Genomic DNA, 13288 nt, shown 5'->3' on the forward strand with positions numbered 1-13288 from the left:
TCAATCAAATCCGTCTCTAAAAAAATTCAATCAAATCCTATCATTTGCCTCTCTTTATATAAGAAATTAATATTACTTGAAGAGATTTTTATGATAGAATAAATAAATAAGAATATAAATAGACAGATAGATAGAATGGATTAAATAAATAAATTTCAATGGGGGCGTGTTTTAGCATTTCTCTGCTACCCAACATATAAAATATTATATTTTTCAAATAAATTGTAAAATATTATTTATTTTATAACGAGAATTGGAGAGTCGCAAATAGCAAATAGAGGGAGAGGTGACCCGCAGACCACAGTCTTATTTTATCTTGTGGTCTGCAAATTGCGTTGCGAGTTAAAGAATAGAATAAAGTGGGTGGCTGTCTGCTCTCCTTTTTTGAGTTTTCAATTTGAACCTCTGTCGTCGTAAACGGCGAGTTTCGGAAGATGGTTTTGTGTTGTGAGGAAACTGTGAGGAAGGAACACCCGACAATGACATAATAGACATTCATTTATTATAAAACGACATTTTTTCATCATTTCATGTCCATGCATGACCAAAGTTAGAAGAAGAGACAACAATATCATAATCGTATAGTGAAACGAAATGGGTGATGGATCCGTCACTTCTCGTCTGATCATATCTGATTTTGTAATATCTTTCATGTGGGTATGGTCAGGGGCTTTGATAAAGCTGTTTGTGAATCATGTTTTAGGACTTGCGCATCAACCCAGTGGTGAGGCCATCAATTATGCCCTCTCTGTTATTGTTATGTTCTTCTTCGCATTCTTGGGTAAGATCACCAAAGGAGGAGGTTACAATCCTCTCACCATTTTCTCTTCTGCAATTTCTGGGGATTTCAGTCAATTTCTCCTCACTGTTGGGGCTAGAATCCCTGCTCAGGTTCCTTTCTTCTTTTCAATTTTATTTTGCTTTATCTGTTTCTTTTCGTAACATAACTGAAGAAAAAGATTAATTCTTTGCTTTTTCCGATAATGGGTTCTGCTCCATTAGGACAATTTTTGTAGTTGTTGGCTACGTTTACAATTTTATGCTTATTAGAGAAAATCCAATATTTTATAGGCTGGAATATTAATGTCTTTAGCCAGCTTTAAAAAGGATTATTGGAGCTGTTTTGTTGATTTATCTACAGTTCTGTATAGAAAAGGGGTCCAGATATTACAGAATTATGACCGTTATTAATTGAGAAATTTGGAGGGTTTCATTTACACATTATTCTTGTAGCCTTTTTGAATTATGGCAAATGATTTTAACTTCACTAATATAAAATATTGCACATGAATTTGATAGACAAGTTATTAAAATTTTCTGTTGTGTGAAGGCTTTTTGACTTAATGGTGTGTTAACAGTTAGTAATGAGACAACACTTTTAGGCATGCATTTGTATGTTAATATATGAATTAATGGAGATCTTTCTTTTCTAGTTCCTACTGGTATTTATTTTGACATGGTGTGTTAAATCCCATCATAGCTGAGTAGTGGTGAGCCTAGTGGCTTGAGTGATCCTTGGAGGATTTATGGCTGCTACTTGAATAATTTGTAATGAGTGAGATCATGAGGTGGGTACTGTCATGGGGCAGTTTAGGGCAAAAATCATACTCCTTAGTGAAAAATTTATCCTCAAATTAAACACGGGATTAGAGTTAAAGACAAGCCTAGATCTTTTAAGTAAAGGCAAGGATCTATTGTGTCTGAAATAATATAGAGATCTTTTCATAGAAATGCTATGCTACACTGCATGTATTTGCCACTGCAGTTGCATGAGGTGAGCTCCACAATACAAGTGGGAGCCATCCTATGTGAGTGCTGGTGTATGATCTTCTCCAACTATTCTCAGATATCATCAACTATTAATTGTTTGAATTAATTGATTACCAGCGCATGCTTTGAGACCAAGTGCCTCATCACTGTTTTTTGAATTTCCGATGAACAGAAAGCTTGTTTATAGTGTTCTGCATATCAGAGTTTTTCCATTATATTGTGTATGCAGTTGCAGTTCATTTTGTGTAGTGATTGGTAAGATTCATTAATTAGTTGGTGAATGCTATTTGGTGTCTGTCTGTACCTCTCTCTTTTTTGAATTTTATCTCCTTCAAAAGTTTTGTTGCCCTTTGATCAGTTTCAATGTGTGGATTCATTGAGACACAGAAGAATAGAACCTTGGAAAAAATATTAGGATAGAGGATGGGGTAAAATTGCATGTGATACTTTCACATTATATCAACAAAAAGAATATTCTTATGTGTACTAATTGAAGTTTGTAATGAAAATATAACATTATCTAACTTGTAAAATTTACATTCCCTTCCACTTCTCTCCATTTTGGGAGGAAACCAGTGTTCTAATATCACTTTCAGGATTTTTTTAAGCTTTCCTTCCAAATCAAAGGTTAAATAATAGGCATGTAAATCAAACTACTGCAATATTGGGAACATCGCAGCTGTTAGAAGCTGAAATTCAAGTCATGTGCAATTAAATGAATTTTTGTTCTCTATTTAAATTGGATTTTTTTTTTTTTTTAAATTCTTTTTCCTGTCTTTTTTCTATTTGGTTTATATCTTTTGTTTCTTCAATCATTAACCCACTTGCAACATCGAGTATGATTAATAAACAAATGGCTATAATGGCACTACTTATTTGGGTAGAGGACTAATGAGGCTAAAATTGTAAGGAAAAAAATCTATATATAGATATACCTTGCTAAAATTAAAAGATTGAATAAAATCATAAAAAAGGGTAACCTTTAGGATTTTTTTGGTCATTTTGCCTATTTTCAATAAGTGCTTTTGAAAACATGTTTGGTTAATAGCCACCAGAAATTTGATTGGAAGTTTCCTAGAATATATTTTTGGCACAGGGCAACATTTTTTATTCTACTGAATTATTGATTTTAGATAAACATGTGCTAAACTTTTATAGCCAAATATATGATGTGAATTTGGTTATATTGTTAAATTATGACCATTGAAGTTTACGAAATCATGAAGTTAGGAAGATAATGAAAGGGGTAGATGATGTTAGTAAAGGGTATAGTCGTATAATAATGGTAATGATATAATTGTTAGTGTCACTGGAGGTCATAGTAAAGGTTGCAATGGTGGCGGTGGTAGATGATAACAATAGTGATAATGACAGTTACGAAACAATTGTTGCTAGTTTAGAATGTTACGCAAATTTTTATGTTTGGTATTGTTTCTATCCTCCCCCTTTTCTTCTTTCCTTATCTTTGATTCCTTCCCTAGAATTTCCTCTCTCTAGTTTTTCTCTCTCTCCCCCATTATTAGTTTATTCTCGCAATTTTCCTTCTGTTTATGCTTCTACTGCATCACTTCCTTGTTACTAATGTTTTCACATCAATTATCATGAGACCAACCCCTTCATATTCACACTGCCAATCTGTCATCTCATACTAGTTGCTATATCTTTTGCCAACAACAAAACAAAATTAACCCCTGATCTTTAAATCTTCATTTGGACATTGTCATTTGTTGTCATTCGATGAATTTGCAAAGCTTATATACCAATAATTTCCAGTATCTTCCCAATCCCAAATTCAAGATAACAACCTTGCCACAGTTTTAATGCTTTCGTGTATGGAAAACATCTCAGCTACTTGTACCAGGGAACTTGAAAAGCTTTTGCAAGTTGACTTTTATGTGCAAAACTGATTTGAAATAAGCTCTTTTTACAAACTTTTGCATAGAGCTACTAAATTGATCATGTTGCTAAAATATCCTCAAAAATTTAAATTTGTGTTGTTTGGCCTCTAACATCAGCTATGTGCAATAACAATACCAAACAAGCTCTAAGATTTTGATTATGGTGATATGGCAGCCAATTGGGAAGTGATTTGGAATTCCACTTATTTTTTGATGTTTATTATGTTTCCAATTGATATTAAATAACTTGAATTTAAATTCTAAATAAAAGTAAGTAAAATTTGATATCTACTTCAAATCATCAAAACATTGAGGTTTTTTTCTTGAAAATTCTTGTTAGCTTGAATCTTCTTATAGTGAGCTTAAATATTATTACATTAATGAAAAGGAATGCTGAGTGGTATAGGCTACTGATTTCATACCATAACTTGGAAGGTAGTTCCAAAGGTATAGGCCAAATGTGGAAGGATGCACATGTGCCCTTGGAGTTTGGACTTGTCCGGGGAAGGGGTCTAATCTCGGCTAACATGAAAGTTGGCTCAAGGATACTCTTGTCCTTTTGAATAGAAAAAATTATTATGAATAATGTAATTAGTAAATCCACATTATTAGAGAGACATAGTAAATGATAGTCATAATTGTTCTCAATGTTAAGGCGTATGGCTTGATTATTTTAAAAGAAGGAACCATATTAGAAAACAAATGTGTGTATTTGGATTTTCTGGGCTCTTTGCCCTATTTCTGGTTTTATTACTTTCAATCTTTTATATATTTAGTCAATATCAACTTTAAGGTGCAATTAATTTTGACTTGCAATTTCCTCATTCAAATTGTTTGTTGATGAATTTTCATGTTCAGAATGTTAAGTATTAAGAGTGGATTTGATTTTAAATTTATAGCCTAACTTGTACCTATACCAGTTTGAAATTCTATAGCTTTATTAACTTGTACTACGTTTAAAATTTATGCTTTATCGATTTTGATAGAATTGGATTGAAGTATAACTAATGTCATAGAATTAAAAATATAAAATTCTAAACAAAATTTCCTTTTTGCCAAATATAGCAAATTTGGATTTGTGAACAATTCTATATCGGAATTTAGGGTAAATTACTATTTAGTCCCTGAGGTTTGATCAAATTCACTAACTCGTCCTTCTATTTTAGAGAACCAATTAAATAGTCCCCATGGTTTGTTTCTGTCCAACTAAAAGATCCTTCCATCCAAAAATAGACTTTTTTAACGTTAGTCTTGTGAAAAAAGTGGATTCAAAGGAAAGAGAAGAAAATATAAACCCCAAAATACCCTCAATAAATTATTGAATTCATCTCATTTACCCTTAATGGATCTCCACTATTTCTTAAACAATCAAAAAACAACAAAGATAATTAATTGCTTTTTCTTATACTCAATACATGCATTTTACACGTTCAAAAAATGAACCTAAAATAATGAAAAAGAACAAAATAACAAAGAAAAAAGAATAAGAAACAAACTTAAATTCTGTAACCAAAATACTGTTCAATTTTTACAAAGACTTACTCACCACCCAAACAAATCAAGAAAACCCATTAACAAGGATTTTGATCACACTCTCTTCTCTCTCTCTCTCTCTCTCTCTCTCTCTCTCTCTCCAAATCTAAAGAGCTCAAGAAAAAAAAAGAAAAAAAAAAAAGAGAAAGAACAGTTCCCTGATTTGCAGCAAAAAGGTGAGTCTTACATGGGGAAGAAGAGAGAGCAAAATTAAAAAAAATTTAATATAGTCCTTACACCTTTTTATTTTTATTTTAAAAAATGAAAAGAAAACCTTAGAAACTTCATGGTAAGCATTATTGTTGTTGAATCTGTTGATGATGATGCTAGGTGTGGAGATTGTTTTCGTTTTCATTTTTTTTTTTTTTTAATTTTTTATCTATGAATTCTATGATTTGGATTTGCTTGGTTTGATCGTGAAGTAGTAGATCTATCATGGATCTTTTCAATCTTTAGATTTTTTGAATTTTTTTGAGATTTGGATTTGGTTGTTTCAAGGTTTGCTTGGTGTATTATCGTTGGGGAGAGAGAGAGACAGAGAGAGAATGAGGGTAATCTTGTCTTTTTATTAATACTAACGGTAAAAAAGTCCTTTTTTGGACGGATGGACATTTTGGTTGGAAGGAAACAAACTACAGGGACGTTTTAATTGGTTCTCCAAAATAGAGGGATGGAGTAGTGAATTTGACCAAACCTGAGGGACTAAATAGTACTTTACCCTGGAATTTATTTATAGCAAACAAGCTCCAAGAGAATTTTATCAAGTGTGTATGAGCCAGGAACTTGTTTTGCAGGATTTAAAAAGTAACAATAATAATGGCCATTACCGCAATGCCGTCGTTCCTGTTGTACTTCCCCAAATTTGCTTCAATTTTGTATATTTCATCTTGGTTTTTCATAATAATAACTCGCCGCCATTGTTGATATCATTAGGTGCATTTGTAACAACTTTGTTTGTGTTAATCTTATTGTGGCAATTGTACTTCTGCTAAATTTGCTTCAATTTCATATGTTTCATTATGGTTCTTCATTATAATAACTTGCCACCATTGTTAATATCATTAGTTGCATTAATTTCCAGTTATCCTGGAAAAATTTGATATCTTTATTTCCATCTCAGCAAATATATATATATATATATATATATATATATATATATATATATATATATATATATATATATATTTGCTACAAGGGATCGTGATGTCTTTCTATATCACTGGTTTATTAATTCTTATTGTGGTGCAACAACTTTGTGTGTGTTAATCTTATCGTGAAATTATATGTACTGAAAATATGTCACATTCCTTGCATGTCTCTGGTTTTAGTCACAGACAGTCATAATAGTTTTATGAATGCAAAGAAATTCTCTTCTTCTCTTGTGAGACTCTTTGTTTCGTCTTCCCTTCTCTATTTTTCTTCTCTCTATCATTCTCTTCATCTGTTTCCCCTCTATCTAGTCTTCTTTTACATTTCCTTCTTTTCATTGATTCTACTCCACAAGATCTGAATATGATTCATGCTGATATGTACATTGTACAAAATTAAACATGCCCAAAGCGAAACACTGCATCCTCTTTTTCCTTCTGTTTCTCCCAGGTTATTGGATCCATATATGGAGTTAGGCTTATTATTGAGACTTTTCCTGAAGTAGGACGTGGGCCACGTTTGAATGTCGACATCCATCGAGGTGCACTCACAGAAGGAGTGCTGACATTTATAATTGTCATTATCTCTCTTGGGCTTGCAAGAAAGATCCCTGGAAGTTTCTTCAGGAAGACTTGGATCTCAAGCATCTCCAAATTAGCTCTTCACATACTTGGATCTGATCTGACTGGTGGTTGCATGAACCCAGCCTCTGTAAGTAGTTCTCACATCATTATCATGTGATGCATTTATCTCATATTTGTTTTAGCTGCCAAAACTTTGGAAATAGAAATAGATGAACTAGAGCGCCTTTTAAATCTATAGGTGATGGGATGGGCTTATGCCCGTGGCGACCATATAACAAAGGAACATATACTTGTATATTGGCTTGCTCCAATTGAGGCAACTCTTCTGGCAGTATGGACATTTAAGTTGCTGGTTCGACCCAAAAAAGAAGAAAAGAAGGAAAAGTCAGAGGGTAAATCAGATTGAAGAAACTCCATTAGTGTAGCTCCATCGATTGGATGATCCAACCTGCAAGATTTGAAGATGGCAAATGTATGTAAAACTTTATGCTATTCATACTTGTGTAAATTTTTTTTAGATCAATCTGTATTCATTGTTCATTGTATCTACATTACACTACCATTTTCGTGTCGGTCAGTCAGCACTCTGTCTCTTACATGCTGTCTTAACTTAGCTAATCAGTTTTGCTTTGGTATTTTGACTAAACTATATTGGTGTAACTGTGTAACTTTGTTTCTATATTTGTGATGTCTTAGCTTTTTTTTTTTTTTTTGGTGTTTGATTAGAAAAAATTTGTAATCTTGTATCTGAACTCTATAGGAAATTGCAAATTAAGTGTGTTCGGCAATTAAATGGACCATTTTACTTGATAAATTAGATCAAACGTAAATAGAAAGGTAATAATCTGTTATGGGATGTAGTAAAATATTTCATATCGATTTTTGGCTACATAATCTTAGTTGTATAAAAATTATTAATTCAGATGTTTAATTGCAAATTTTTCTGTTAGAAAAAAATTGTAAAGTGCAAAACACCATTAATATTGTTTACCCGGTAGAGATTGTCATAAACTAAGGGATTAAAAACAAATATCACATTAATCTTTCAATATGTTATACAATCAAGCTAAAAAATAAATCCATATGACATTTAGTCAAATTATTTACAAGATGTTGAGGCAATTGTGTGTGTATATATATGTGTCTGTGTTTGGTGACCTGTAATCAAATATATTTTCAACGAAATACATTTAATATATTACATGACATTTTATTACATCTCATCAAACATAAGTTGAGGAGCCATAGGACATAAGATGATCTTGGGTAGCCTGGAGGGTAGGAAGCTTTACTCTGGGTGGGTCAGCAGAAGCATAAGATCTCTGAGGACAAAAGACAATAAAAAGACCATTCATGGGATCAATTTCTAGAGTATACAAAAGCTGTCCAGCACCATAGCCCCCAAGAAGTTGGTATGATCTCTCTGATCTATCCATAGCTATACACAGATCATCTGTACCTGAAATTTTGTCAACAAAATAAACAAATATGTATTGTATAGATTGCCCAATTGTTGTGCTTAAGATAAAACTTATTAATAAGAAAAAGTATATTATGTTGAACTTTAAGTTCTAAAAACTTGTAATGTCTCTTCTCATTTGCAAGATTTTTGCAAAACAAATGTAAAAATTTTTGTTCAAACATAAAATAAAATTAAAATAAATTGTCTTGATAAAGGGTGTGTCCTTCTGTCGATTCCCATTTCTTTCAAATAATTTGTCATTCGCCCCTAAAATTATTGTCGTTTTGCTTTGGCAATTTATAGTTCAACATAATAATGTACAATAAAAAGAAAGAACTTTTGAGAAGAGAAGAAGAAATTAGGGATTGGGAAGGAGAGAGATTTTGATTAATTCACATGCCAAACTCATTATAAAATTGAATTAAACTCAATTCAATATTGCATTTGAAATAAAGAATTGGCTCAGGTGACAAAATCCTTTTTATATTTGAATTTCTTGAAACTACAATTGAATAGCTAGTCATTTGAGACAATTTAGTATTTGAAATTTCAGTTCATATTTTGTTTTTATGATTTTACACTTAAACACAAATTCCAATGCTATATCACATATAAATAGACCCTATAATTATTTTTGAAATGCTGTGTTTTTAAGTATTATTATTATTATTATTAATGTAATAAAAAAAAATTTAAAACTAATTTAAGAAAAGAAAAAACTAATTCCACTTACAAGCAGCCAGTTCAATCTGAGTTTGATAAATAAATTCAAGAACAGCAGAAATGTCTTGCTCAAACTGATGAAACGGTCCGCTCTCAAAATTCATCTTTCTAAGCTTACAAACTCCCTCTCCCAGCTCCAGCATTGCTCCTTTATGGTTCTACATATTATGTGCATAAATAGGCTTTATGAGTCTCTGGACTTGCTTGGTTCATAAAATAATACTCAACTTGCAAGAAATTCAACGTTATTCCAAATAAAAATAAAACTAAAATGCTCTACTCTAGTAGATGAAACCTGGTTAAAGAGATGATGAAAGCCAACGGCACATTGCAGAATCCCATGAAGAAGAGTTCTGTTGGGATCTTCAGCTTTGATCCAAAGAGCTTCAAGCAAGTCATGGCACTTGTAGTATTCTCTCCTGTTGAAGAGACCAACTGCTTCATCAAAGCTATATGTATTTTCTTCTTCTTCTGCGCTGTGATTATATCGGCACAGGACGCGAAAACGACTACTAGTTGACTGAAAATTGAGGTGCCGATGAGTCGCAGAATAAGGAAAATTGGTTAATGATAAGTTGTAATTAGGTGAATGGATAATTGTATGTGGAGAAGATGGGGGTATTGATGGCAAGGGAAGGAATTTGAGACCAAATGCCATTGATAATGGTTTTTTAGCAGAGGGACAAACTTTCTCTCCCTCTCTTTTTCAATTTTGGATTTTGTTTTCTTTGTTTGTGTGGCAGAGGTTGAGCTAATAGTAGTCTAAGATCTTAATTATAGGATCAAAACGAAGGAGAAAATTGTTGACCATAATAAAGTAAAACCGACTGGTTTTCGGTTAGATTGGTTTTTAAAAAATTTAATTTAGTTTTGAATTTTATAAAAACAACTAGGTGCTATTTTATTGATTTATATTATTAAATTATATTTTTTAATAGTATAATTTAACAATGATATAAAAATATAAAATTTTCTATTATATATTGAAAGTGTATTATCCATATATAGGGGATCATTTAACTAAGAAGAGGACTGAAACAACTCAGAATTTTATTTTCAAAAATTTATCATTTAAAAAATTTTAATAAATTAACCCCCTATGAATTTATTTAATCAGTTGTATGTACACGTATAATTTATATAGTTGAACCAAACCTACAATTAAATGAAAACCCCAATAAAACTGATTGGAAGTTGAAAACCATACAAAAATCACGATTTGGACCAAACCAAACAAATCAAACCAAATCAGTCAAAAACCTAACCTAAACTGTAACAGACTGATTTTTCTTTTAGTGTCGGTAATAGTGATTTACCGGTCTGTGAATAGTACCATCGGTCCGGGACTTGGTATTATTTTAGTCCGGAAAAATTACTATGCATAGTTAATATTTTATTTACTATTTTTGGAGCATGTTTGCATGATTTAGGTGGATAGAAAATATTTAATGAATATTTTTGGAAAGTTTATGTATTAAATGCATAATATTTCTAGTGTGGTATATTAAGAAATAAATGAGGAATTATTTTAGTGGAGTTCATTTAATTAATTGGTGGAGTTAAATAAGAAGTAGAAGAGATTTATTTGAGGAATATTTAGAGCCATTGGATGAGATTACTTAGGACTTGATCTTAGCCACACATTTGACATGAAATTTGGAAGTCAAATTTGACTTTGGCACTTAAAGTAACACCACAACACTTTTTGTTTTCTTCTCTTCTCTTCTCCACGTCATTTCCATCTTCTTCCTTCTTCTTTCATTTTCTTTATTTTCTTACCTCCAAATTTACCATCAAACTAGCTAATTAAACCATAGATTAGTACTTAATCCTTAAGAATTAAGAAGTAGAAGTTGAGTTTGGTGATTAAAAGCAAAGAGAAGTGAAGTTACCATTGAAGCAAGTAAGTTGTGGTTTTTGAGTTTTGTGAATTGTTAAGTAGAATTCATGGTTTAGACATGTTATTGATGCATTAAATCATGCTCCAACTATTTCTTTTGTCAAGTTTTGCTTGTAATGTTGATTTTTCATGCTTTGAAGAGGTTGGAGAACCATCCTCAAAGGGGAAAGAGAAAGCCAAGGAGTAAGGCTTTCCAAGCTTATTCAAGCTTGTTAATAAGGTTAGTGCAATCATAATTTCACTTGTTTAAGTTGTTTTTACATGGTTAGGGTTTTGAATATATTTTGGGAACTTTGTATGTTTTGTTGAAATTGCTGAATTTTAATGTGAGATGTGTTCTGCCGTGGGATTGGAACTCATTTTCGACCCCTTTATGCTTCCCATCTGTTTCTGACTTCTTCATGAAAGTTGTAGCTCTATTTCTCCGCTTTCCAAAACATATTCTTATGTCTAATTCCAATACTTGTAGCTCAACTTATGATTTAAATACCAAAACTGGTTCTGTTATGATGTCTTACCTGTCTATCCGAAATGATTGTCCATTTTGACCACTCAAATGGCAAAATAATGTCTTATGTTCTTCATAAAAGTTATAGCTTTACTTCTTATCTTTCCAACCCATCCTCTTGTGTCCAAATTGGAGATACATAGCTCACCTTATGGCTGAAACACCCAAACTGACTCTGTTGTGTCGGGCCACATGCATTACTAAATTGAGTGCCCATTTTAACCACTATAATGATAAGATTAGGTTCTGAGTTCTTCATAAAAGTTGTTTCCCTGTGTCTTGAGAATTCTCTCGTTCTGGATTGGTTTCATTTGAGTGTTTGGTGAAGTAGGAATTCAAGAAACATTGGACTTGGTTCTGCTGAATCAGGTCTGATCTGTTGGTCTGTATTCTAAGCTTTTGTTTGCTATCTTACTGTGTGATCTGGGCTGTGGTCCCTTCTGAAAATTTGTATAATTTTGTCTTAGCTTTCTAATGAACCTGATTTCATTCAATTTGGAGACCCATAAGTCAACTTATGTGTTAAAAACCCTGCAAAGGTCAAGTTTTGGAAATGCTGAAAAGTTCTTGATTTATGTACTTTTATACCATATTAAGTATATATACATTTATAGTGTTTTGAGTAAAACTTTTGAACTGATGAGTACTAAATGAAGAGGTTTTGATTAAGAATTATTGCTTTTGTGAAAGAATGATTTTGATTTGGGCTCTACTATGCATGATTGAGACGTGGTATGATGAGATGGATTTTGTTATTGTGAAGCTATGATCATATGCTAGGGTTATCAGCCCTTATAAATAGGCGGACGCGCTTATTTGTGTGATGGGGTGGTGCTTTCATAGGCCACGGTGGTGCTTTCATAGGCCACGATTGTGTGATGGGGGTGGTGCTTTCATAGGCCACGGTGGTGCTTTCATAGGCCACGAGTATGTGATGGGGGTGGCGCTAATATAGGCCACGATCAAATCTGTTTATGTTCATTCTGCATGAGTACGAGCCTTAACAAAAAATGAAATTTTATTGTTGCTATAAAAGAATGAAGACATATTTGTATTTATAATCTTCTCATTGATTTCAAAGTATTTGAATTAAATGAATGCGATTTCGGTATTTATATAGTTGAGTAATTTCAGATTTGACTTGGCTTTTCTATTTAATTTAATTGTTGGTTATTTAGCACCACTGAGTCTTCCACTCAGCGCGTTGATTTTTATCACGCGCAGGTTAGGAGCGGAGGGTGTTCTTCAAGACCAGAGAACAAGCATCAGAGTAGAGATCACATTTTGGGTAGGATATTTTGTAAATGGTGATTTTTGGCATGTATATAAAGATTGTATTATGGAGGTTGTATATAATAAGTTTATAATGTAGTAAGAGTTATGATTATTGAAGGAAATAACATTTTATTATATTTTTGGTGTATGATGATTATATATTCCTTGAAAGGAATGTGTTTAGACTATGATGCGTATGTTGATGGATATTTAGAAGTGCTTGTGGTATGTTATGTTGAATTGGAGTTTTGGGGTTTGGAGAAAATTGGAAGTGTGTATATTTTCTTTGTGTGGCAAGTTAATTTTTAGGGGAAACTCTTGCGAAATTTTCGTAGGAATTTCCTTAAATATTATTTTCGTTAACAAAAAAAAAAAAAAAAAAAAAAAACAAAACAAAATGTTAATTACTTGCCTCCTTATGAAAATTTAACCACTTCTAATTTGTGATCTAGCTTTAATAAGTGACATAAGACGGTGCTCCGGCAC

At 32.2% G+C, this 13288-nt stretch overlaps 2 protein-coding genes across 2 annotated transcripts; one reads left to right on the forward strand and one right to left on the reverse strand.

Annotated features, from left to right (window-relative positions):
- The first annotated feature begins 286 nt into the window (after positions 1-286).
- Positions 287-7615, forward strand: SIP2;1 (small and basic intrinsic protein 2;1). The gene is made up of 3 exons (XM_012224221.4): positions 287-891; positions 6801-7061; positions 7173-7615. The coding sequence occupies exons 1-3, from the start codon at positions 595-597 to the stop codon at positions 7338-7340; spliced, it is 726 nt and encodes a 241-aa protein (XP_012079611.1). The 5' UTR covers positions 287-594; the 3' UTR covers positions 7341-7615.
- Positions 7616-8001: 386 nt separating this feature from the next.
- Positions 8002-9879, reverse strand: LOC105640017 (DUF309 domain protein). Its single transcript, XM_012224220.4, has 3 exons — positions 9415-9879; positions 9130-9277; positions 8002-8393 (listed from the first exon to the last, which is right to left on the reverse strand). Exons 1-3 carry the CDS (start codon positions 9775-9777, stop codon positions 8158-8160), a joined length of 747 nt encoding a protein of 248 aa, XP_012079610.1. The 5' UTR covers positions 9778-9879; the 3' UTR covers positions 8002-8157.
- Positions 9880-13288: the final 3409 nt, after the last annotated feature.

The sequence above is a fragment of the Jatropha curcas genome, chromosome 2 (genome assembly GCF_041381405.1).
Source record: "Jatropha curcas cultivar XTBG-Jc1 chromosome 2, XTBG_Jcur_1.0, whole genome shotgun sequence".
NCBI lineage: Eukaryota > Viridiplantae > Streptophyta > Magnoliopsida > Malpighiales > Euphorbiaceae > Jatropha > Jatropha curcas.

Bases quoted from the DNA above. Each gene is read 5' to 3' on its own strand.
- LOC105640017 (XM_012224220.4), bottom strand. From the start codon at position 9,777: ATGGCATTTGGTCTCAAATTCCTTCCCTTGCCATCAATACCCCCATCT. The intron at 9,278-9,414 runs GTTTCATCTACT...CATAATATGTAG, and splicing joins TTCATCATCTCTTTAACCAG to AACCATAAAGGAGCAATGCT. The intron at 8,394-9,129 runs GTAAGTGGAATT...ACAAAATTTCAG, and splicing joins TCAGATTGAACTGGCTGCTT to GTACAGATGATCTGTGTATA.